General features: G+C 37.5%; 1 protein-coding gene across 4 annotated transcripts in view; it reads right to left on the bottom strand.

The window, feature by feature from the left end:
- NAALADL2 (N-acetylated alpha-linked acidic dipeptidase like 2) overlaps nucleotides 1-22,926 on the bottom strand; it is a 1,183,950-nt gene that overhangs the window by 914,495 nt on the left and 246,529 nt on the right. Inside the window, exon 1 of one of the 4 annotated variants that reach the window (XM_031957678.1) lies at nucleotides 22,072-22,537. The exons of the other annotated variants lie outside the window; for them this stretch is intronic. Coding sequence (XP_031813538.1) covers nucleotides 22,072-22,114 — 43 coding nt within the window. The 5' untranslated portion in view covers nucleotides 22,115-22,537. Of the gene's footprint in view, nucleotides 1-22,071; nucleotides 22,538-22,926 lie in introns of those variants that run through there. 4 annotated transcript variants of the gene reach the window in all.

Here is a 22,926-nt window from a genome sequence, read left to right as displayed (position 1 = left end):
ATGGTTACAATATAATGTGCCTTCTTTATATACTGACAAGAATACAGATGGTGCTTGGAGATAAGCCCTGCCCTTCTCATCTACATTTTTCTCTATTTCAATTCTTCTCTACCTAGGTTCAGGAAAAGTAATTATCTTCATTCTTTGGGAGTGTGTGTGTGTGTGTGTGTGTGTGTAGGGAGGGGTAAAACGGTTGGGTTCAAATCCTATTTTTCCCATAAACAGATAATCTGATGAAATAAGAATAATAATGGCTAATGTTTAATCTTTATTTTAAAATGCTTTTAATGATCTATTTTGTTTTTATACCAGTTATATTTTTTCTTAAACCCCTCCTTCTCCTCCACCTCAATCATCCAATGAAATAATATTTACATAAGTACCTAGCACAGTGCCTATCAAAGAGCAGGTGATATATATATATATATATATGTATATATATATATATATATATACATATATATATATATATATATATAGAAATATATATATATATATATATATATATATTTTTTTTTTTTTTTTCCCCTAACGGATGGGAAGGTAATAAGCATATGTGCTTATTACCTTCCCATCCCTTAGAAAAATATTTTTTTTAATTCAATCAGAGAAAAATAAAAACTAAAGAAAAGAAAACAGAATCTGACAAGACAAGAAGTGCAATGTTTCACACCAATGGACTGTCCTTTGCCTATTCAGACGAATGAGGAGGAATATCTTTTTATATCTCTTATTTGGGGCCATGCTTGTTCTTTGTAATTTTGCACCATTTATTTCAGACTACTCTATTGTAGATATTTCCAATTATAGTAGTCATTGTATATATGGTTTTTCTGGTTCTTAATTACTAATATTTATATAATACTTTGAGGTTTGTAAAGCACTTTATAACTAATCATCTCATGTGGTCTTTTACGCTGAGACAGTGTCATTTATTCCCATTTTACAGACAGAGAAACCGATGCTGAGAAAGGTCATGGTATATACGGTTTTCATGTTTTCTAATTTCTAATATTTATATAATACTTTGAGGCTTGTAAAGCACTTTATAAGTAATCATCTCATGTGGTCTTTTACGCTAAGACAGTGTCATTTGTTCCTATTTTACAGACAGAGAAACTGATGTTGAGGAAGGTTCAGGCTTTGTTTCTTTATCTATAAGATGAGGAGCCCCTAATCCTTGTTGCTTTTATCCTTTTCCTCAATGGTTTTCAGTTTCCTCATTTATAAAATGAAAAGATTGTATTAGGTGATCAGTGAAGTTTTGTTATCATTTATTTTTTTCAGTAATATCTAACTCCACGTGACCCTATTTAGGGTCTTCTTGGTGAAGATAATTTAGTGGTTTGCCATTTCCTTTTCCACCTTTTTTTCCTGGTCAGGAAATTGAGGCAAATAGGGTTAAATGACTTGACCAGAGTTACACAAGCATTAAGTGTTTGAGGTTAGATTTGAACTCGGGAAGATGAGTCTTCTTGACTCCAGGCCAGGTGCTCTATCCACTGGGCAACCTGGTTACCCTCTGTGAGGTTGCTTCCACCTGAAAAAATTGTGGTCCATAAGTATGATTATAGGTTACACTCATATTTAAAAACATCAGGTTAGGGGAAAGTGCAGTCTATGATAAAATTATTCTTCCCAAATCCTATTTGTCAGAACAAACATCATAATTAATTGCAGATTAGAAGAATAAAAAATGGAAAGAAAATACGCTGTAGAATTAAAACATTTCCAACCTCAAAAATTTAAAGAAACTGTTGACATTCAAAAATTAGATAAAGGAATAGACACTGACCCAGGCAGTCACCATTTCCTAAGCCAGCTAAACTTACATAAAGGAGATACAAAATACAGTGATCGAGAGCATAAATCACATCTCAGCCAGCATCTTCTTACCATTTTAGAAATATAAAATATTTTATATAAGCCTACAGAGGAAGAAAATGGAAGATTATGAAGAGTATTGTCTCATAAAACTCAGAATAGGTAGTAGGGGGAAAAAAAACAATTTACAAAATGCTTGGTAAGAGACCAAATTCAGCTAGATTATCTTAAGAACATTTAAAGGATGAAAGCTGGAAGTGGATCCGAACAGCAAGACCAGTTAAACCTTATCTGTCAGAATTCATTCCATAGTCTGGTTTGTGATTACTATAATTCTTCCATAAAGTCTACACACATATGGTGGCTATTCAGTAGTTTTATAACTCAAAGAGAGATCATTCTTTTGTGAATTTCAATGAATTGACATCACTTGCTAGAAAATGCATATAGACACATCCATTTGTAACTGCCTGCTGGTTCATCTCATAGTGGCAGTTCTAAGAGAAGGCTGGAGCCAACTTTAAACATTTCTCAAGAGCCAATTGTTAAATTTTTGTTCTGAGAAAATGTCAAATGCTAAAAATCAGATTGGCTGTCTAGATTTAAGAAAGTGAATGAAAAGATGTTAATGAAGATTAAACTGAAAGGTATGTCATGGGACGATTTTTTTGGGAGGGGGGGGCTGATTGTTAAATATTTACCAGCAAGTTACTGCATCCTAATATATGAAATATTAGCCTAAAGTAATAAGTAAATATTAGTGAATTACTACACACACACACGCACACACACTCTATAATCTTCAAAATGACTCAAGGAAATGAACAGTTAAATAGAAATTCATATCATGACCAAATTTAGGTTTCCTTTTCTTCCTCCTTAATGCCTTCAACCATTTAAAGTACTTAAAGATCCCAAAGCAAAAATCTGGGAACAGAAGTAACATCTAATGCCTTACTTCCCCACCAATCACTGCTCTATAATCCCTGGGAAGTACGAATATTGATTAAAATGTGGCATATATTTGAACTTTCTGTAAAAAGGGGAGAAGTTGGAAAGCTGTCTTGGGTTATTACCCACATACCTGGTTATTATTCCTATCCTCTGCAAACTAATCTGAACCCCAGTGTGCCAAACTCTTATTAGAGCCTCACTGAGACCCAAACTTGTGGTGGCTCATTGCTCCAGATTTCCTAAGATTAGTCAGCTGTAAATAATATCCTTAATAAATATCATTTGCATATATATGTTTGTGCATAAGATCTCATTTCCTTTTCTAGAGTAGATATTAATTTACCACCAAATTGCTGGCTCTGAAAGTCATTTGTTGCTAAGTAAAAGAAATAATATATACATATATGTGTGTGTATATATACATACACAAAAGAAATTGATCCTCTAGCCTTTAAACTTTTGGAAAAATATTATGGACCTAGAAAATAGCACCAAAGAGACACAAAACAGGCTGAAAATGAAAACAATTTGTCAAAATTACCATACTAAAATATTCTCTATAATCTAAAAATTACAATTTCCAATGTGTTAAGTAATGAATTAGAAATCACATTAAAAATAACAACGACTTTAAGGAAAGCTAGACTAGATCAAGAATGGAGAGAGAAGTACCAGCCCTGAAGTCAGGAGGGATCTGAGTTCAAATCCTGCCTCAGACACTTAACACTTCCTAGCTGTGTGACCTTGGGCAAGTCACTTAACCCCAACTGCCTCAGCCCAAAAAAAAAAAAAAAAGAATGGAGAGAGAAAGTCCATGCCGGAGGCAGCACAAGTTTGAAGGCACTGAATGCTCAGTGATATCCAAAAGGGGGAAGATACCAATTCTTGGAAAAAATAGTGAGCAATGTTACCACTGATAAAAGAAAACCAAGGAAACAACAACTATTCCGGAGTCATATCTAGGAATTTGGTCACCTAGAGCAAGAAATTTTTTAAGGAATGATTGAACCTAAAAGTTGAGGAGATAGTGAAGAAGGAAGTAGTCTTGTGAATTGAAGAAATTGTGAAAATTGGAAACCCGAATGGTTGAATTAGGCAGGGGTGATAAAGAAAAATTTGACTCTGATACAAAATTTATCTTGTTTTTACTCCTAAATAACTTTACTCCTAAAAAAAAATTACTTAAAAGGAATGAAAAATTGGAGGTCAATAGTTGATGACAACAAGAAGAATCTGGGCTGGATGGAGTGAGTCTTAAAGACAAGATGGTTTCTGATTTGCCAATGGAAGATAGGGTCTAAAAATAACATTAGGAATGCTAAGAGTTAGGAAAATCCTAACTCCTTTTTGGCAAGAAAATATGAGGAAGACAGGTTGCCTGAGAAAAGGTGACAAGAGATGCAATGTCTTCAGGAGAAACCTAGGTTCCAATGACCATTAAAAGATCAAAGAAACGTGAGAGAAAGAAATCCAAAATGAAGGGGAATTAACAATAGAGGACAGAGGAATAAAAAAAAAAAAATACTGGGGAAAGCTAGACAGGAGGAGAATGGAGATGAAAATGCGATTGGGAAAAAGGAGTGCAAAAGAGAAGAGAATAGGGATTTAGGAGTAATTCTAGCTTCTAGCTTCAGTTTTGAGGGAAGAAAGGGTGATCCATCCCAAATATTGGACCTGGAAAAATACATACCTTCCCTCAGCCTTACTCATGATTTTAAATCCTCTATAAGCTACTTTCCTTATCTCTAAAGTTCTTCAATGCACCAGACTATAGGAAATAGAAGGCAGATCTTGGAGGCAACAATGTCTGTGTTCAAGTTCTGTCTTTGACCTATATAAAGTATGGAAATCATATGTCACAAGCTCTCCATGCCATAGGCAATTCAGTAATATTATGAGATTATAGACAAATTGCTCAGATAAATCGAGAGGTCTTTTTCACAGGAAATTTCCTAGTTATGAAATCACAGTTCTGAAACAAAACACACAAACATAGGACTGATGATCGATGATTAGTTAAACTGATGGCTAGTTGACAGATTAATGAACAAATACACACATATTTATGAAAATAATCTACACATATTGGCATATTGAGAAGAACAATGGTAGTTTTTCATGAAGAATATTTTTTGGTAAACCATATCCTTATGACAATCTTGAAATTGTCTGAAAGTACAGAGAATATAATAGGTTGGTAAAGTATTGACGATTTTTTTTAAGCATTTGATTCAGTAATGTAAAATACCATCCTAAAGATTTTCTAGAAAATTAGAGATCTTCCACTAATATATTAGAAATCACACAAGATTGCTCAAAAGGCAAAACAGTAGAGATAATGCTGAGTTGATAGTTTGGATTATTGGATTAAACTAGTCAAAAGGATTTGTTGCTGAAGAGGAAATCATCCAGCCTTGAGTCCAATTTGAAGAGGGATTCTCTATGGATGATGAGATCTTTCAGTTTCTTGTGACTTTTAATGATACTGTTTTCATTATCTTAATGCCCCAAAATTTCAGAGTCTCTTATAAGAGACCCATAATTATCCACAAGAGTTCACAGAACTCTCGGAACAACATGGAAAAAAAGCAAATGGATTAAGAATGTAGATACCCAGACTAAGATATTCAATGGGCTAGACTTCATCAAACTGCATCTTTGGCACATATCTCTTGGACATAGAGCAGTGAGGGGCAATAAGGAATAATAGCGGAGAAGGATAATGGACCTCATTGCTCTGGGGAAATCATTTCAAAGAGTAGTTTGTGGTCATTCAATCACTCCTCTAAGTCTCATACTTTAAATACTATTCTTTCCACTGATACCATATAACTGTTTCTGAAAAATGAAATTTCTAGGCTATTTTATGAGCAATGGAAAGGTGTATGGATGGTAAGTAGGTTGCAACAAATTACCAGTGGTATAAAAACTATCAAAGAGATTTATGGACAGATAACAAATTCATGTTCTCTCTTCTTTAAGCTAAACATTTCCAGATCTTTCTACCAATTCTCCTAAGACCTACTCTCCAGTCTTTTCACCATTCTAATGACACTCACCTGGACTTCTTCCAGCTTGATGAAAGTATAGTTTCATAAAGTGAAAGCCAGATGGGGAACAAGAAATTGTTTGCAAGCTTTACCTATGACTAAACTCTGCAGACTTTACCTCTTGGCCAGTTACCATGTAAGCTTGGAAAACCCTCCACCCTGAGGTCTGGCTCCACCCTGGGGCTAAATGGTGACTCCGTTCACCCAGACTGTTACTGCCCCAGTCATACTCATTCCACTCCTGACCTAACTCTCCAGGCTTCTGCTCACTCAACCTCTCCACCTCTTAATTACCTCACCCCTTTATGTCTTATCTTGCCTCTCCATTAGAACATGTCATTGAGGGAAGGTACTATTTTGCTTTATTATCTCTATCATCAGCAGTTGTCACAGAGTCTGGAATATAGTAACTACTTAATAATTTTTAATCTATTTATTATCTAGTTATCTATTTATCTATCTCCCAGGTCAGTCTGAGAACTGATCTGTTTCCAACAGCAAGCACGGGAACAGTGGACCCATTATGTTTCTGATGAGACAAGACAAGGAAATACTTCCTGATGCAGGAATAGCTTTCTGAAGAGTCTGTTCCAAAGCAGAAGAGTAGTCAGAATTTTCCCAAGATTGGTAGGAAGGCTTTTGTTGCCTTGATCATATCTCCTTTACATCTTAGTTTGGTTCCCAGTCAGCACACTCACTAGCCTGAAAAAGGGCCCTTTGAGATCAGTACATTGGTAGAAGCTACTTAGCATGATCTCCCTAATCTTTTTGGCAAACGACCATCCATCCTCCCCAAAGCAGATCACCCAGATCACTTATCCCTGCTCAACAAGGCACACATTTACCTCTAATACTTCACAGATCTTGGACTCTATCATCTTACCATTATATTGTTCATTTACATTTCTTCTAATGATGCTCTACTTAGGCAGCTGAGAGAACAATGCATAGAGCATGCTGGAACAGGAAGTGGGAACACCTGAGTTCAAATAGAGCCTCAGATACTTTATGACTATGTGACTCTAGACAGGTAGCTTAATATCTGTCTGTCTTAGTTTCTTCAACTGTTAAAAATGACTAATAATACTACCTGTCTCTCAAGGTAATTATGAGGATGAAAGGAGCTACTATTTGTACAGTGCTTATCTTAATGCCTGAGGAAGCCCTTAAGAGTTGTTTTCTTATGTTCTTCCTTCCATCTTTCCTTCTTCCCTCTTTACTTTCTTTCTTCTTTCCTTCCTCTGTCCCTTCCTTCCTTTTTTCATTCCTTTCTTCCTTCTTTTTTCTTTTCTTCTTTCCTTATTTCCTTTTCCTGTTCATTTTTTCTCCTTTTCTTCCTTCTTCCTTCCCTCCTTTCTTCCCTTCCTTCTTTCTTGCCTCACTTCCTTCCCTTTTTTCTGTCATCTGTCCATGACTGCAAGGCATAGAAAATCACAATTTAAGAAGAGGTTTGGTTGCAAATGAATGAAAGGCTGACGGAAACTTGGTTGATGAGAAGAAACTAGCAAATGACCAGCAAAGAATTGTAAAGGAAAACCTCATGAAGTCAGGCAATTACTCCCAACTCATTGTATGAGGTGACTTTTTGTAAACCTTTTAACGAATCTATCACCATCAGCATAGGGAAGATTAATAATTCACATATTACCTGGACATTTTTATAAATATATTATGGTAATTTAATAACCCATCTCACTGACTTTCAGCACAACCATCAACCAGCTTTCTAATGTGTAAGAAAGAAAAGAAAAATCCTAAAAGAAATCTAGAATATAGAAAGAAAAATAATACATCCAAATGGGGGAGAAGGTTACAGGCAAGAATATAAAAAAGTGACCTTTTGAATTTCACAGCTTGGAGAGTAAGATTATGTCAAAATGAGTCAACTTGTAAATAAAAATTGAACGAAAAATCAGTCTCTCCAGTGACTACATGTTCCAGCTATTAGATCTGCAGTTTTGTTTTTAAATTCCTGCTCAACTAAGAAGCAGAAAAAAAAAGCTGAGAAGGCAGAATCATTTTTACTGATCTCAGAGGATTCAGTAGGAGATGCATAATGTTGAATAAATATTACTAACACCATGATATGCACTTTTTCTACCCTCGTAATTATAGCTGACCCTCAAAAATGACCAAAGGGGACCCAATCAATTTCTCTCTTACTCAGAGTAAATCTAAGCCATCCTTTCAAACTTTGATAGGAATCAATAGAGAAACATATTTAGTTATATTATGTACATTAAAACTTGTCAGCCACCCATAACTCAATGCTCATATTTCAGATACTAGGAATCATGAGATGGAAAGAATGTATTTTTATTTTCCTGATTAAGCAGTTTCTTTTTTTTTTTCTTTTGAATTGCTCAGATTTTATGGTTTTCTCAATATAAAATCTATCAATCCAAACTAGTCCAATCCAAAATATTTGTTATGTGTTGACTAGATACCAGGAACTGTGCTAAGTATTGGGGATATTAAGATTAATGACAAGAGTCTTCTGTGACTTGACTTTCCCCTGTTGGGGATGGAGGTGGGTTCAGAATACAATGTCTAAATATTCATTAATCAATCAACAAGCATATATTAAGTAGGCAACATGAGGTGGGTCCTTTAATAGGTATGGATATAATAAGTAGAGGGAAAGGTAAAATGTAAGCTTTCAATTCGACATCAGAAAACACTTTTTCAAGGAGTTACTACTTGAGCTCAGTTTTGGAGAAAGCTGGGAATTCTAAGAGGTAAAGCTCAGAAGAGATTTTATTCCTGACATGGGGAATAGCAGTCTGCTACACAGTCACAGAGGCAGGTGATAGAAGGCCAAATTTGGGGAACAGCAAGAAGAGAGAATAATTTGCAGGGGAAGAGTGAGAAATAAAGCTGCCAAATGACAATTAATCAACAAGTCTATATCAAGTACTTACCATGTGGTAGGAACTATACTAAGCATTAGGAATATATCAGAGAACATCCATTCTAATATAGGAGACAACATGTGCATAAATATACATAGAAAATAATAAGATGAAATGAAAGGTGACCCTAGAGCAGAAAGTTATAACAGCTGGAGGGCTGAGAAAGGGTACTCACAGAAAAAAAGGATTTGAACTACTGAGTCTTGAAGAAAACTAAGGATCTGTGAGGTAGACATAAGGAGAGAGCACATGCATCTAGGCAGGGTGGATGGAAACTATAGAAACTATAAAATTTGGCAACTGAAAGACTGATGAGAATCAATACCGAGTTCAAAAATAAAGACGCTATTTCTAGGCTTCTGTTGTGAAACATGATTCATTTATAATGCAGAAGAAGTGGTTTTCCCTGTATAGCTATCCAACTAATTGGTGCATTCTTCTTGAAAGGCATTATGAAAATATACATTAAGAACTACAGAACTATCCAAAGCCTTTGACTCAGTCATCTCACTAGTAGCATTATTCCCCAAGGATGCTATTAAAGGGAAGAAAAATTATCTGTAGAAAAATACCCACAGCACATTTATCTCTTCTAGATACAACACACACACACACACGCACTCACTCTCTCTTTCTCTCTCTCTCTCTCTCTATCTCTCTCTCTCTCTCTCTCTCTCTCTCTCTCTCACACACACACACACACACACAAAACCACAATAATGGAAGTAACTCAAGTCAAAAAAAAAGTGGAAAAGAACTGGAAAAAAAAAAGCACAGTGCATCAACACAGAAATCACAAGTACAGAAATGACAAAGAAAGAAATTCAGAGAAAAGAAAGCAAAATGAAAATAATAAAAAAAAAATGTCATGTTAAAAAAATCAGTAGCATGAAGGTAGGACAGAAGAAAAAGAAAATTAATGTGATCAAAGAAATACAAGTTGTCTTTTTATACTTAGTGTTTCGTATAGTAACATGTATGCGTGGTCCAGATCTGCCATCTTATCTTTATAGGCAATTCCTGATATGAAAACTCTCATTGTTAAAAAACTAAAAAAGATCCTCTCAATTTTTTTATATTTCCTATCATTCTGTAAAATGATCCCCGTGCTAGGGTTAGGATTACAGTTGGGAATCAGGTTAGAGTTAGGTTTAGGGAATTGTAACCATTCCACTAAATAAGAAAGTACTCCATCTTCCACTTTTCTTTTTTTCATTTTTGGTAGCCATTCCCCAGAATGAGCCATCATCCACCTCTTAGAATTCTTTCTGTTTTTGAGGCTAAACGCTGGCTGTCCTTCATCTGTGAAATCTTTCCTCATTCTCAGAGTATTTAGCACTCTCTTCTTCCCCAATGCACTCTACAATGTTTTTTGGTGTATATAGTGCATTTCCTCAGTTGACAATAAGCCACTTGAGGGCAGGGACTCTTTAAGTTTTGCCTTTGTAAACCCTAGAATCTGGCATCATGTCTTGCAAACAGCACAAAGTGAACAAACACTTGCTATTCAATAATATTAATGACATAACAGCAATAACAGCAATAGTAACAATCACACACATATATATTTAATACATTAAAGCCTGAAAAGTACAGGAGGCACTGAAGTATGGTATCTAGGGAGCCAAGCTTGAATCCAGAAAGAAAGTCATGAGTTCAAACCAGGCTCCTGCCTCATGACAGCCTTGTGACTCTTGGTGACTCACTTAACCCATCCATGGCCCAGGGCAACTCTAAGATAAATAAATTACATTAAAAATGCTAACCTTCATTGGTAAAAAGAGTTTCCTCATCTGAGAGTCCTCTACACCAGTAAAATCACAAATCCAGTCCCTATTCTTCATAGACTTCACAGACTTAATTGATTACTCTTACCAACAAGCTTTTCATCAATTATCTTTAAGAAGGAGGAAGTCACCAACTTCAGAATTAAAGGAACTGAAAGGACTGATAATGAAAGAAATCTCAAAACTTACCACCAAAACACTTTCTTTTGGCTTTCTTCCATTTAGTTTAAAAAGAACCTCTTGCAAAATTAGAAGAGAACTGAAGAAATTATGTTTGAAGCACAGGGCAGGAAGAGATCTCCAAAGATGGCAGGAGATTCCTTGTCAGGGTGTGAATAGAGAAAAGATCTGGTACTTGCATACTTTTTGGCTCTCCTGATCCCACAAATGTCATTGATTCAACTATCTTTAAAGTCAGTTTGCTTTTCTCCAGACCCAAGTCTCTTTTATATGGGCTCTTATGCCTTATCCTCTAAGTAATACCACATTTTATTTTTTAGCTCACACTGAACGACCCGTGTTCCCCTGATCTGGGGTTTAAGAAAGACAGGTGGATGGATTTTAAATCCAAATGAACCTAGGCCATTTATGAATCCCTCCTCAAAAGTGTTCAACTGTGGAAGACGGTTAAATAAATCTATCTCTGGCAACAAGGTAGGGATTGTCAAGGCAAACTATTTACACATACTTTTCTTGGAGAGAGATTAGGAGCTCAAGGGATAAAAAGCAGCTCAATGTCCTTTTATGTATTTTTCACCCTCGTCAGAGCTTCTGCTCAATTGTGTCAAGGAGACTGATTTCTCTTCATCTAAGATGAAGTATAAGATGTTCAGATGAGGAGTCGAGGACATGTCTAGTGAAGAGCCCTCAAAGACAGAGATAAGGGGGGGTGGAGTAGGGGGGAAGCAATTGACATAGTACTAGCTCACTTTATTATCTAAATTTGTTTAAACTATTTCCAGAACCCAAAGAAGAAAAAAATCATACCATGTAATAATTATAGAGTCATTACACACACATAATCCTAATATTATCACTACACCTATGTCTCATGCCTCTAAGAAGGCATAAGGTGCTGATTCAATGATGGATACATTTTTCCTCTGTGCCTGAAAAAATTCATAATGGAAAATTAATAATAGCCTTTTAATAATTATGTCACCTTGGAGTTATGCAACACCTTTTCTGTGGAAAAGTTTTATGACTACCTTAATTAAAGTTTTAAAACTTTCCCTCTAAAACAACAGTATTTCTACCTAAGAAATATGATTCAGCCCAAAGTAGTCAGACACTAACCATTTTTAAGGGTACAGAAACAAGCTTGGGAATTGACATGTCAAAATATTAGATTGTTCTGTCCCCTTCCCCCACACTTGAATCATCTCTTTCTTCTGTTCTGTTCAAGCATTGGATTTTTTTTTAAAGGGGTAGATATGGGGTAAAATTTCTTTTAAAGACTAGGATTCTGTTTGATTTCTTGTTGCGTGTGTATAGGGGTCTCTACAGCTAAGTTACTCTGATATTCTTCACGAGTGTTCTATCATTCTCTCCTTTGCCCACTGGACTCTAGCATTCATAGGATCATCAATCAATCAACACACATTATTAAACTCCTCCTAGGGACCAGGAACTATGCCAGGCTCTGGAAATACAAAGACAAAAATGAAACAGGCCTTCATCTGAAGGAACTTATGTTCTAAGCAAAAAGACATTAACATCAGAGAGGGAGCCACTAACTTTCTATTGGGGGCGATGTTCAGTTTCCGCAGTCAGGAAGGCAACAAGCATTTATTAAAGACCCCACTAGATGCCAGGCACTAGAACAGTGGAGATACTACAGCCATAATCTATTAAGAAGCTTCCATTTTAATTAATTAAATAAGGTTGAAAAGGGATGTCCTTGTATTTGATCTATGGAGAAAACATAAACAAATACTCTAATTTTGGGGATGAGGAAACAGATTCTTGGTTCAGTCCTTCAAATCTAAGACCCTTTCCACTGCGCCAGGATTGGATTTATTTAGATTCATTTCAACAAACATTTACTAAGACTCGGCCATGTTGTTTGCTAGTCACTAGGAAAAGATAAAATCGAACAGCTCTTGCCCTCACAGAGTTTACATTCTACTTAAAAGTATAGCTTCTAGGGGAGCTAAGTGGTGCAGTGGATAGAGCAACAACCCTGAAGTCAGGAGGACCTGAGCTCAAATGTGACTTCAGACACCTAACACTTCCTAGCTGTGTGACCCCAATTGCCTCAGCAAATAAATAAATAGATAAATAAAATATACCTCCTCAATTTACCTGGAGGAAATTCCTGGATTACTCAAGTCCTTGTCTAGACCTTCAGAATAGGGTATTGTGGAAAGCTGTTTCTTCTTATCCATTCTCAGTCCAGGAGTCCTTGGAACCTTAATTCTCTGGGATATCCCTTAACCAGTATTTAGTGGCTCCATGTCGCCATCCTGCAGCCTCAATAATCACTCAGCCCAGGACCTTGGCTTCCTTAACCTATAGCCAAGTACAAGTGTATATGCTTCCCCTAATTTAGACACTGACAGTTTCAATAAGAGCCCTTTGGCTGTCCTCTCACTTAAAGGGCTTGTAAAAGTTCCCAGGTGTTACCGTGAGATGGAAAGGAGGAGGGATAAGAAACTGGTTCCTCCTCTTAGAAATCTTAAAATGATTTCAAAGCACTCAGAGGCATGCTTTATGATGATGAATACCCAGATACCTTTCCCACCACAGAGAGGGATGGTGGACGTGAAGAACCGGTCTGACACCTTGCTGTCTACAGTACTGCTACCCTAAGGCTGTGTCTTAGAAACAGACACTTAGGCACCTTCCTGTTTTCATTCCCCCCCCCAACTCCCCCCATCTTTTACTAGCCAAATGGAACAAGTATAATTTAACACTGACAGCTCTATACTGAGAAACATCCACAGGGCAAGGGCCCCTGGTCCTTCCAGGAGATGTCAAGAGATTGGAATGAAACATAGAAGTGCAGCTTAAGAGACCTGCTGATTTTACTGGGGGTGGGAAAGATGCCAAGGCTGGGTGGGGAAAGGTCCATGTCCCAAAGCCATCAGGCTGGGGAGTGGAGGTCAGGTGACTGCCTGCCTGCCTCCAGGAATAGAGCAAAGAAAAATTTCAAACATGGAGGTCTTTATGAGGCATTACTTTGCATTCAAGTAGGGGAAAAGCAAATCTTTCTAAATTTAAAATGCTACATTTCTCTAAAAATGAACCTAGTGGGAAAAGTTCTGGACTGGAATACGGAGGAGTGACTTCTTAATCTGGCTCTGGATGTGAGGAATTGTGGGACTATGAGCAAGTTCTTGAACCCGTCTAGACATTAGCCGCTTCATTGATTAAAGGAGTCAAGTTTAGCGAGGTCGCAAGTTTTGGGGATCCACTGATAGATTTCAGAGAGTTTGTGAAATTGGATGGGAAAAATAAATAAATCTTTATTGTCACTAAACTCCAACTGAAATTTAGCATATTTTTTAAGTGTGAATGGAGGCAACAAGCATTATTCTGAGAAATTTCACCAGACTGCTGAAAGGGTCTATGACAGAAAAAAGAGAAATGTAATTCCTAGGGTCTTATGTAGCTTTGGCATTCCATAGTATGGGGCTATGATCTCTTTCTTCAGTGTCTCAGGAAGACCTGAGTTCAAAGGCTGCCTTTGAAATTTACTATTCATGTTTCTCTCTTCAAGTGATCCAAACCCTCTCAGCCTCCACTTCCTCATCTGTAGATTAGAGATACTAATAATTCCTCATTCCTAGGGTGGTTACAAGGATCAGATGTGATTCTGAATGAGAAGCATCTTGCAAAGTGCTTGTGTTAAAGTACTTTATGAATTATTCTATTCAACAAATCTTTGGCGGAGCACCTACTTTGTGCCAGTTGTTAAATACTTAAGATCACAGAAGGACAACAAATATGAAAGAAGTCTTCTCCTGGAGCTTGGGGGAGGAAGACAACCGGGAAATGAAATGAGATGGCACTTTGTGAACCTTACAGTCTTACATAAATGTGAATTATTAGTAGCAGTAATTATAAACATAAAATATCTATATATTATATTATGCAAATGATTCCTTAGGTATAAAATAAATTGTTTTTATTTATGCTTTTCAAAGGACTTCAAAGTACAATAAGAGGAAAAAGCATGGCTAAGCAGGTATTCTTAAAATACCTGCTTTTTTTTCATTAAAACACATTAGGTGTTTTAATGAACTCAAGTTCAATATCAGTCCAGGGGACAATATTACAACCCAAAAATCTAATAGATCTTGGTCAGCACTGGGAAACATATGGTCCAGGACTATGGAAAAACCTAGATTTACAGGACTGCATCAAAAGACCAGACCTGAGTTCAATATTCTATAACTTTTTAGCTACTTTGAGAGATAGTCCACAGTACTTATGCAATATTGAGAAATCTAGAGGAATTCCTTCAGAATGTTTGGGCCATTTACTCTTCATTAATCATCATTAATTAAGTACCACATATATTTCAGGTAAAAAACAGTTATGAATAGTAGATAGAGAATCAGTGTTCAGAGTTAGCAAGCTCCTAAGGGTCAAAGTTGAAAAATTATCCTTGCATATTTTTTGAAAATAAAAAGCTTCAATTAAAAAAAAAAGAGTTAGCAAAACCTGAATTCAAAGCCTGCTTCTGATACATGCTAATTATGAAAGTCTGGGCAAGCCATTTAACTACTCAGAGCACTAGGCAGAGTTGTACAAATCAAGAAAGATTGCAATGGATTACAATCTATATCACTGGAGGAACTATTCACATTGGTGAAATCATATATGTAAGAAAGCATCTAGCAATCTATCTGTCTATGGATATATCTGCAATCTGTATGAATTAAATTTTTTTTTTCTTTTGCTGAGACAATTGAGGTTAAGTAACTTGCCCAGGCTCACATAGCCAAGAAGTGTAAGGTATATGAGGCTAGATTTGAACTCAGGTCTCTTGACTTCAGGGCTAGTGCTCTATCTGCTATACTAACTAACTACCCCTAAATAAACTTTTCACAGAATAAGTATCATATTTTGATAACAATTTTTAATACCCCAGTTTGCATAAATTACAAACATTCTAGGAAATTACCTTTGACCTAAATGTAGTATTTTGTTTTATTTTTCTTGGAAATTCCTTTTTATTTATCTTTCTAGACTCAAACAGACAAGTTCTATACCCCTACCAAAGCTAAAAATGTTCCTGTTAACTTTTCACCATCCATTAAAGGAATGTAATTTAAAATCAATAAAGAGTTTGCACATCTGCAAAGATAATTAAAGTCTGTGCTCATTTAGCCTCGGGACAACCTTGTAAGTCCTTCATCCTCATCTGGATTCAAGATACTATCTGAAATCTCAACTGGCAAGAGCATATGGAGACCTGTGATCAGAGCACACTTGATCAGCTCCCCAGGTGTAAGAGATAGGCTGAAATCTACAGGGAAGAGAAATGCAATGAATGTTCTTTTCAATCCTCTATTGTCAGGGGTCCAATTGGTGAATGGAGGCAATCTGCCAGACATGTGGCTGTAGAGGGTCCTCTCTATTATCATTCAAAGCACGCGATGGGGTGCCAGTGATAGTCTGTGAATATGCCCACTTAGGCACAACATGCTCTAAGATGGCCATGATTTGATGCATTGTCTGTGCCCCACTCAGTCTTTCTCAGAGATGTAGCAATCTATTAGAAAGAACAACTAGCAGGAAGTATGGTCGCTCTTAATTAGCATAATTAGAAAGTGCAAAGTCTTTTAATAACTTCTATTAAGCTATTTATCAAAAAAAAAAAAAAAAAAAACCCTCCCCAAACCATATCTCACTTCCTTTTTTGGTTGTCTTGATCATTTCTATGACCTATCCAGCTAGCAATGTACTCTCATGAGTAATTTTAGTATTTTTGGCCACGACCTCGTCTTAAATGATGAGCTAAGGGTATTATTTGCCAAGCAATCGTTGACAATTGTCTTACTTCTATTTGCCAAAATTATTTTCTATTTCATTGCCTTATCTGAATGTGTCTTGTTTCCCATTCATTTGCCAAACGTCTATTCTTTATCATCTATATGTCAAGTAAAAAGCAGCTATGGTGGAGTGGATACAGAATCAGCATTAAGAATCACCGAGACTCACTTCTGATGCATGCTAATTATGAGACCATGTGCTCCTCACTTAACTACTTACTTATAGGCAAATGACTAAGATTATTAGTTGCAGAGCAGTTACCAATCCATCTATCTTAGTACAGGATTTCCTTCACAGACAAGTGGATAAATGCCTACATTATATATACACACACATACATAATACATTTGTTTTTATGTATGTATATGTATACACAAACACACACACAAAGCAATTTTTTGGGGAAAGAGGGAATCAAGATAGGCTTTTTGCAGCAGATGCTACTTGTACTGAGCTTGAAGGAAGAAAGGCGTACTGAGATGAAGAAGGGACATATTCCAGTAAGAGGGCCAACCTATGCAAAGGCACAAGATGGAAGACAGAATGTACAGGCAACTGTAATTAGGCGAATTAGTTGGGATTTGGTGTATGAAAGAGAGTAATGTTTAGTAAGCCTGAGAAAGTAGACAGGAGCCAGGTTGTAAAGGATTATTTTAAAAATTTCAGATGGAGGAATTTCTATTTTATCCTAAAGGCAATGGAGGGAATATTAGTGAGTCTGACAATAAAACTTCTTGGACAAAGGAATGACATGGTAAGATCTTTGATTTAGGAAAATCAGTTTGGGTGGAGGATGGAGTGGGAAGCAGAGAGAATGGAAACAGGAAGAACATTCAAAATATTATGACAGTAATGGAAGCAAGAGACTGTGTAGTAGGTAGTAGCAGCAGCAGCAGCAATAAATATAGCAATAATAAAGTGGTAGTGATATGTTTGAAGTTCAACACATCCAATGATGAAATTGATGGAAGCACCAAATGAAGAGATTAAGTGAGCAATTGGCCTCGGATGTTGGGGTTCATTCATGTGAAGAATTCACCATGGACTTTCTCTGGCAAAAGGTAGGTTTATTTAGGAGAAAAGGTTACAGACAAAATGAAGAGGTAAAATAGGCACCAGGAGTGGCAAATATGAAATAGATTTGAGAGAGCAATAGAATTTGCATGAATCCATTAAAGGAATAAGCCATGGAGTGTGAGTATATCATTGACTAGCAGGGTAAATCCATAGAACAATTTAGGACCCTAAAAGAGTTAGATTTAAACATATAACCATAGAGCAATTTGGATCTCTGCCCAAAGGGCTATCAAACCTTTGCTCCAACAGTGTCTCTACTGAGTGTATGCCAAAGTGATAATAAAAAAGGGGAAAAGGACTCACATGTGCAAAACTGTTTGTAGCAGCAAACATTTTGTAGTGACAAGGAGCTGGAAATTGAGGGATGCCCATCAATTGGAGAGTGGCTGAATAAGTTATGACATAAATATTATGGAATATTATTGTTCTATAAGAAATGATCAGCAGGATAATTTCAGAGAAACCTGGAGAGGCTTGCATGAACTGATGCTAAGTGAAGTGGGTATAACCAGAAGACAAACAGCAAGATTATAAAATGATCAATTCTGATGGACATGGCTCTACTCAACAATGAGATGATTCAGGCCAGTTCCAAAGGTCTTGTGATGGAGAAAGCTATCAGCACCCAGAGAGCGGGCTGTGGGAACTGAGCATGAATCACAACATAGTATTTTCACATTTTTGTCGTTATTTGCTTGCTTTTTGTTTACTTTCTCATTTTTGTCTTTTTGAGCTGATATTTCTTGTGCAGCATAATCATTGTGGAAATATGTTTAGCAGAATTACGCATGATTAACATATATTGAATTATTTGCCATTTGGGGGAGTGAGGGGAAGGAAGTGAAAAAATGTGGAAGACAAGGTTTTACAAGGGTGAATGTTGAAAATTACCCATGCATATATTTTTAAAAATAAAAAAAAAGGTTAAATAAAAACAAAATAAAAGAATTAGAAGGTGAAAGATAACCATGGGGCAGAAGGTTGCAGCAGGCTAACCCAAAAAGGATTCAGCAAAGATGGCATGGGTCATGGACAGATTTATAGGGGAAATTGAACTTTGGGGATTTGACCTAAATTGGCTTTCTGATTAGATACAGTAAGGTGGTGTTATCCACGATCTCAATGTCCTTCCTTGCTTCCCTTGGGGAATAATTTATCAATACTTCAGGCTTTTCTCAATCAATTTTCCCCCTAGTGACAGAAGAATTCATCAGTAATAGTAGTAGTCACAGTGACAGCAACAGCAATAGTAATAGTAGCAGTAGTTACAGCAGGAAGGGGAGGAGAAAGAAGAGGAAAAGAAATAGGAGAAGTAACAAGTAACAGTAGCAGCAGCAGTAACAGTAGTAACAGCAGTAATTGCAGCAATAGAAGTAGAAATAGTTGTTTTTCTCATTTGTCTTTCAGTCTTAAAGAGAACCAAAGACATGAAGGTGATGTCTTGATCTGCACATGAATTGGATATGAGTGGGGTGTTAAACCAAGATAGAGTTTGGATGAACAGAATTCAGTGGATTAGCATTGACAAGACTTGGCCATTAACTGGATGTGAGGGATGAGGGAGAGGGAAGAATCAAGAGTGACCCCCAAATATTTATCCTGTATGAATAAAAGGATAATAGTACCATCAATAGAAACAAGGAAATTAGAAAGAGTTTGGGGAGAAAGGTAACAAATATCTCTAGAGCTTGAAATACCAACTGGTTATCTTTTCCTCAGGCCTCTAATAAAAGGTCAAACCCTAGAGGGCAGGGTCTATTCTCAGCTTTCTCTTCTAAATATCAAGCTTAGTGCCTAACCCTGAATAAATGAATATGTTCATTCAACAAGCATGGAACTGCACAAGGAGGCTGACAGTCCAGTTCTCTGACATTCATATATATGCACTGAGAACATAATAGGTACTTTAATAAATGCTAATTGCTCCTTGAAGGATCAGTTCCTAAAAGGTTCTTTTCATATGACTGAAAGTCTCTTTGAAACCAACAGTCTGGAGGTTGGTTGTGGTTTTTACCTGTTTAACAACCCTCACCCAATAATCTCACTGTTAGAGCAGAGAACACCAGAGTTTCTATATACTTCAGCTTAGATGATGGTTTGGAACTACTTTCCGAATGCTTTTCAACTTAGATAAAATCAGCAATAGAACAGCACACAATGCATTCCACGTGGAAAATTAAATGAGCTTTTTCTCGCTTAAAGTAAGGGTGCAAACCCAAATGCAGGCACTGATCTCATCCCAGCTTCCTCTGATTGCTGGGAAAAGATTTATGAAGTCCGGCAGAGGCTCTTTCAAAATGATGGCTGTTCATTAGGCCAGAGAAGGCAGCCTTTTTTTCTCTTGAATTTATCTTTGGCTTTGTGGCTTTCTTTAGGCATATTTGCTGGAAATGTTGACCCTGGTTTTTGGGAAGCTAATAGTGACTGAGAACAAACAAAACAGGATGGGGATAGCATCAGAAATCTAGCTCCGATCAACACAGAGTTCCCCAACCATAACCTTGAACATGGCACAGAGATGAACTCCCAGAAGAAAGTTCACATGTTCTTGAGATTCTAAAATCTCTCCCAAAACTAATAAAGACAAGCTTCTGAGAGTTGGTGGTGAGGGTCATTCTTGAGCTTACTATGATTTTTCACCAAATGGAGATACTTAAAATAGACTATAAACTGTGTGTGTGTCTGTTTTTCTGTGTGTGTACGAATGTGCCCATGTGTTTGCCTATGTAGGTCTGTGTCTCCCTCCCCCCTTCTTTTATTTGTCTCTCTCGGTCTGTCTCCCACTTTCTGTTTGCCTGTCTCTATGTCTCTCTTCCTGTTTGTCCCTGTCTCCCTTCCCCCACCCCATCCTGTCCTTCTGTTTCTGTCAGACTCTGTCTCTCTCAGTCTATGTCTGTCTCTGTCTCTCATACACACACACACACACACACACACACACACACTCAACTCTGGCTTTTTTATTCAGGGCCACTGCACAGTGCCTGAAACATAGTAGGTGCTTTTCCTTCCCAGTTCCCTCTTCTGCCTCTGTGTGCATTGACCCATAGCACCAAGTAGTGAGAAGTGGGAGAAATCTAGCCCACACCTAGTTCAACCCTCTTACATTACAGAAAAGAAAACTGAAGCCGGGGCTTGTAAGTGACTAGTCACATGCATAGTGTCAGTGGTGAAACTGGATCCCAGATCTTCAAATTCCCAGGCTGGGTCCTTTCAATTGTATTGCAAATAAATACGGGCAAGAGTTTTTCATAGTCAGATACATCCCTTTTATCTCAGGGTAGAGGCTAAAGGAGGGAAGATAAGTCTAGGTGCAAACCAAAAGATCTTGCAAACACAGATCTTTGCATTTTCCATGTGGCCCTTCTTTTCAGAAAAGTGACTCTAAAGTCATTTGTATGCTCCTTTATAATTTCCTCAGTAAAAACTCTTTGAACGAATGCTACATTAACAACATATCAAAAATAACACCAGAAAAAACAGCCCAAATGTGTTTTGTGGGGTCTCTATTGTGCAAGCAAAGGATTGAAATGTTAAAATAGGAATTCTCAAAAATGCTTTACACACACACACACACACACACACAAGCTAGACGGGTTCTCTGACTCTCCTGATGCCTTCACAAAGAATAGAATCAACACCCAGACAGAATTTGAACAAGACAATGCAAGGTTAGAAGTGCTCAAATGGTCTGCAGCTGTATCAATAATACCAAAAAAAGGGGGGGGGGTAAGAGGCGGGAGAGAAGAAGAAGGCAGGAAGGACTGGGAATTCTCATTCCTCCAATAGCCAGGCTGGGTGAACAACGTGCTCATTTCCCCCTAAACCGCCTGCCCCGACTTCCTCCAAAAAGCCTTTTCCAAAACTCCACTCCAGTGAGCCTGACTCTATTTCTATCCCCCACAGGAAGTTTTATCATCCCCTCCAACCATCAGTGAAGAATCGAAGCTAAGCGAGGAAAATTCATTTTCTAACCAACTCTCCACAAATCTCCTAAGCACCTGTTTCTCCTCCCTTTGTGCTACTGTCCCAGATGAGGACACATTGCTCGGCATCCCCTAACTTCCAGAAAAAAAAAAAAGTGATGCGCAAATATAGTCACAGATTATAAATAAACTCTAAGGTCGCTTGGTATTACACAAGACGAAGAGGGCTATTTTGTCAGAGGTGGCAATAAGCCCCACGTGGATGGAGTGACAGACGCTTGCAGAGTTCTCAGGTGAACGTCAAAAGTTGTCCGGAATCCCAGCGGGCGTTGCACATAAAGGCTGCCTCTCTTCCCGGCGCACATGGCATTCCTGAGGGTTGGCCAGGCTGGCGCTCATGACAGGTGTGCGCTGCCGCTGGAGCCGTCCCCACTTTCCCCACTTTCCCCACCTCCCCGGGCAGGGCTGCCCACACGCTCTAAACGGCCCCGGCTAAAGTTCCGGCTCTCCAGCATTTCAAAGCTCGCAGCCCCACGCTTACCTTGGACCGAGGTATTAGGTAAACTGGCTTCGTTCTCTCCCATTTTCCTATTTCTCTTTAACTGGGGGCCCCCGACTCTTTCCAGCTGCGTCGGTTATGGTGTAAGCTTTGACCTTCTGACTTTCAACTGGAGTAGTGTAATCGGACACTACCTGCTCTCTGCTGTGAATAATTATGGGGCTGCTTCCTGAATTACCTGGGCTGGCCTGACCTGTTTCTGGATGAAGTGAGTGAGCTCACAGGCTTTGATCCAATGCCCTCCTGTTAACGTGGGAGCCCCACACAACAAGGCTTTGTTTCACTTTTAATATTCATTTTTTGATTGCTGACTTTCACCGGAGAGGGGGAAAAGTATTTGCACTTTGCTCCGGAGAGGTACTTGGCAATAGATAACAGGAGGCTCTAAAAGACATCCTTCATTTGCTTCTCTCCCAGGAAAAACAAAACAAAACGTTAAACACAGCATGGCCATCTCGGTTTCCAGATATTCCTTGGCTGAATGAGAAAGATGGGAGGCAGAAAGAAGGTAGTAGTTGTTCATTCATTCATTCAACAAGCCTTATCAAGCATCTTTTAGGCTCAAAGGAAAGGGAGACAAAGAGGAGGGAAAGATAAAAGAAAACTAAACAAAACAAAAGGGCTTTGCCTTTAATGAGTTTATATTCTAGTGGGATGGGGTGGTGAGAGGATCATACCTGTAGACCTGAAAGGGACCTCAAAAGACATGTTATCCTATATATATAGGATAACATATCTCTTGAGGTATATATATATATATATATATATATATATATATATATATATACACATACACACATATATATGTATATACACACACACAAACATATATATTAT

The sequence above is a fragment of the Sarcophilus harrisii genome, chromosome 3 (assembly GCF_902635505.1).
Source record: "Sarcophilus harrisii chromosome 3, mSarHar1.11, whole genome shotgun sequence".
In the NCBI taxonomy this organism is placed as follows: Eukaryota; Metazoa; Chordata; class Mammalia; order Dasyuromorphia; family Dasyuridae; genus Sarcophilus; species Sarcophilus harrisii.
This window is presented reverse-complemented; position numbering and strand designations above follow the sequence as displayed.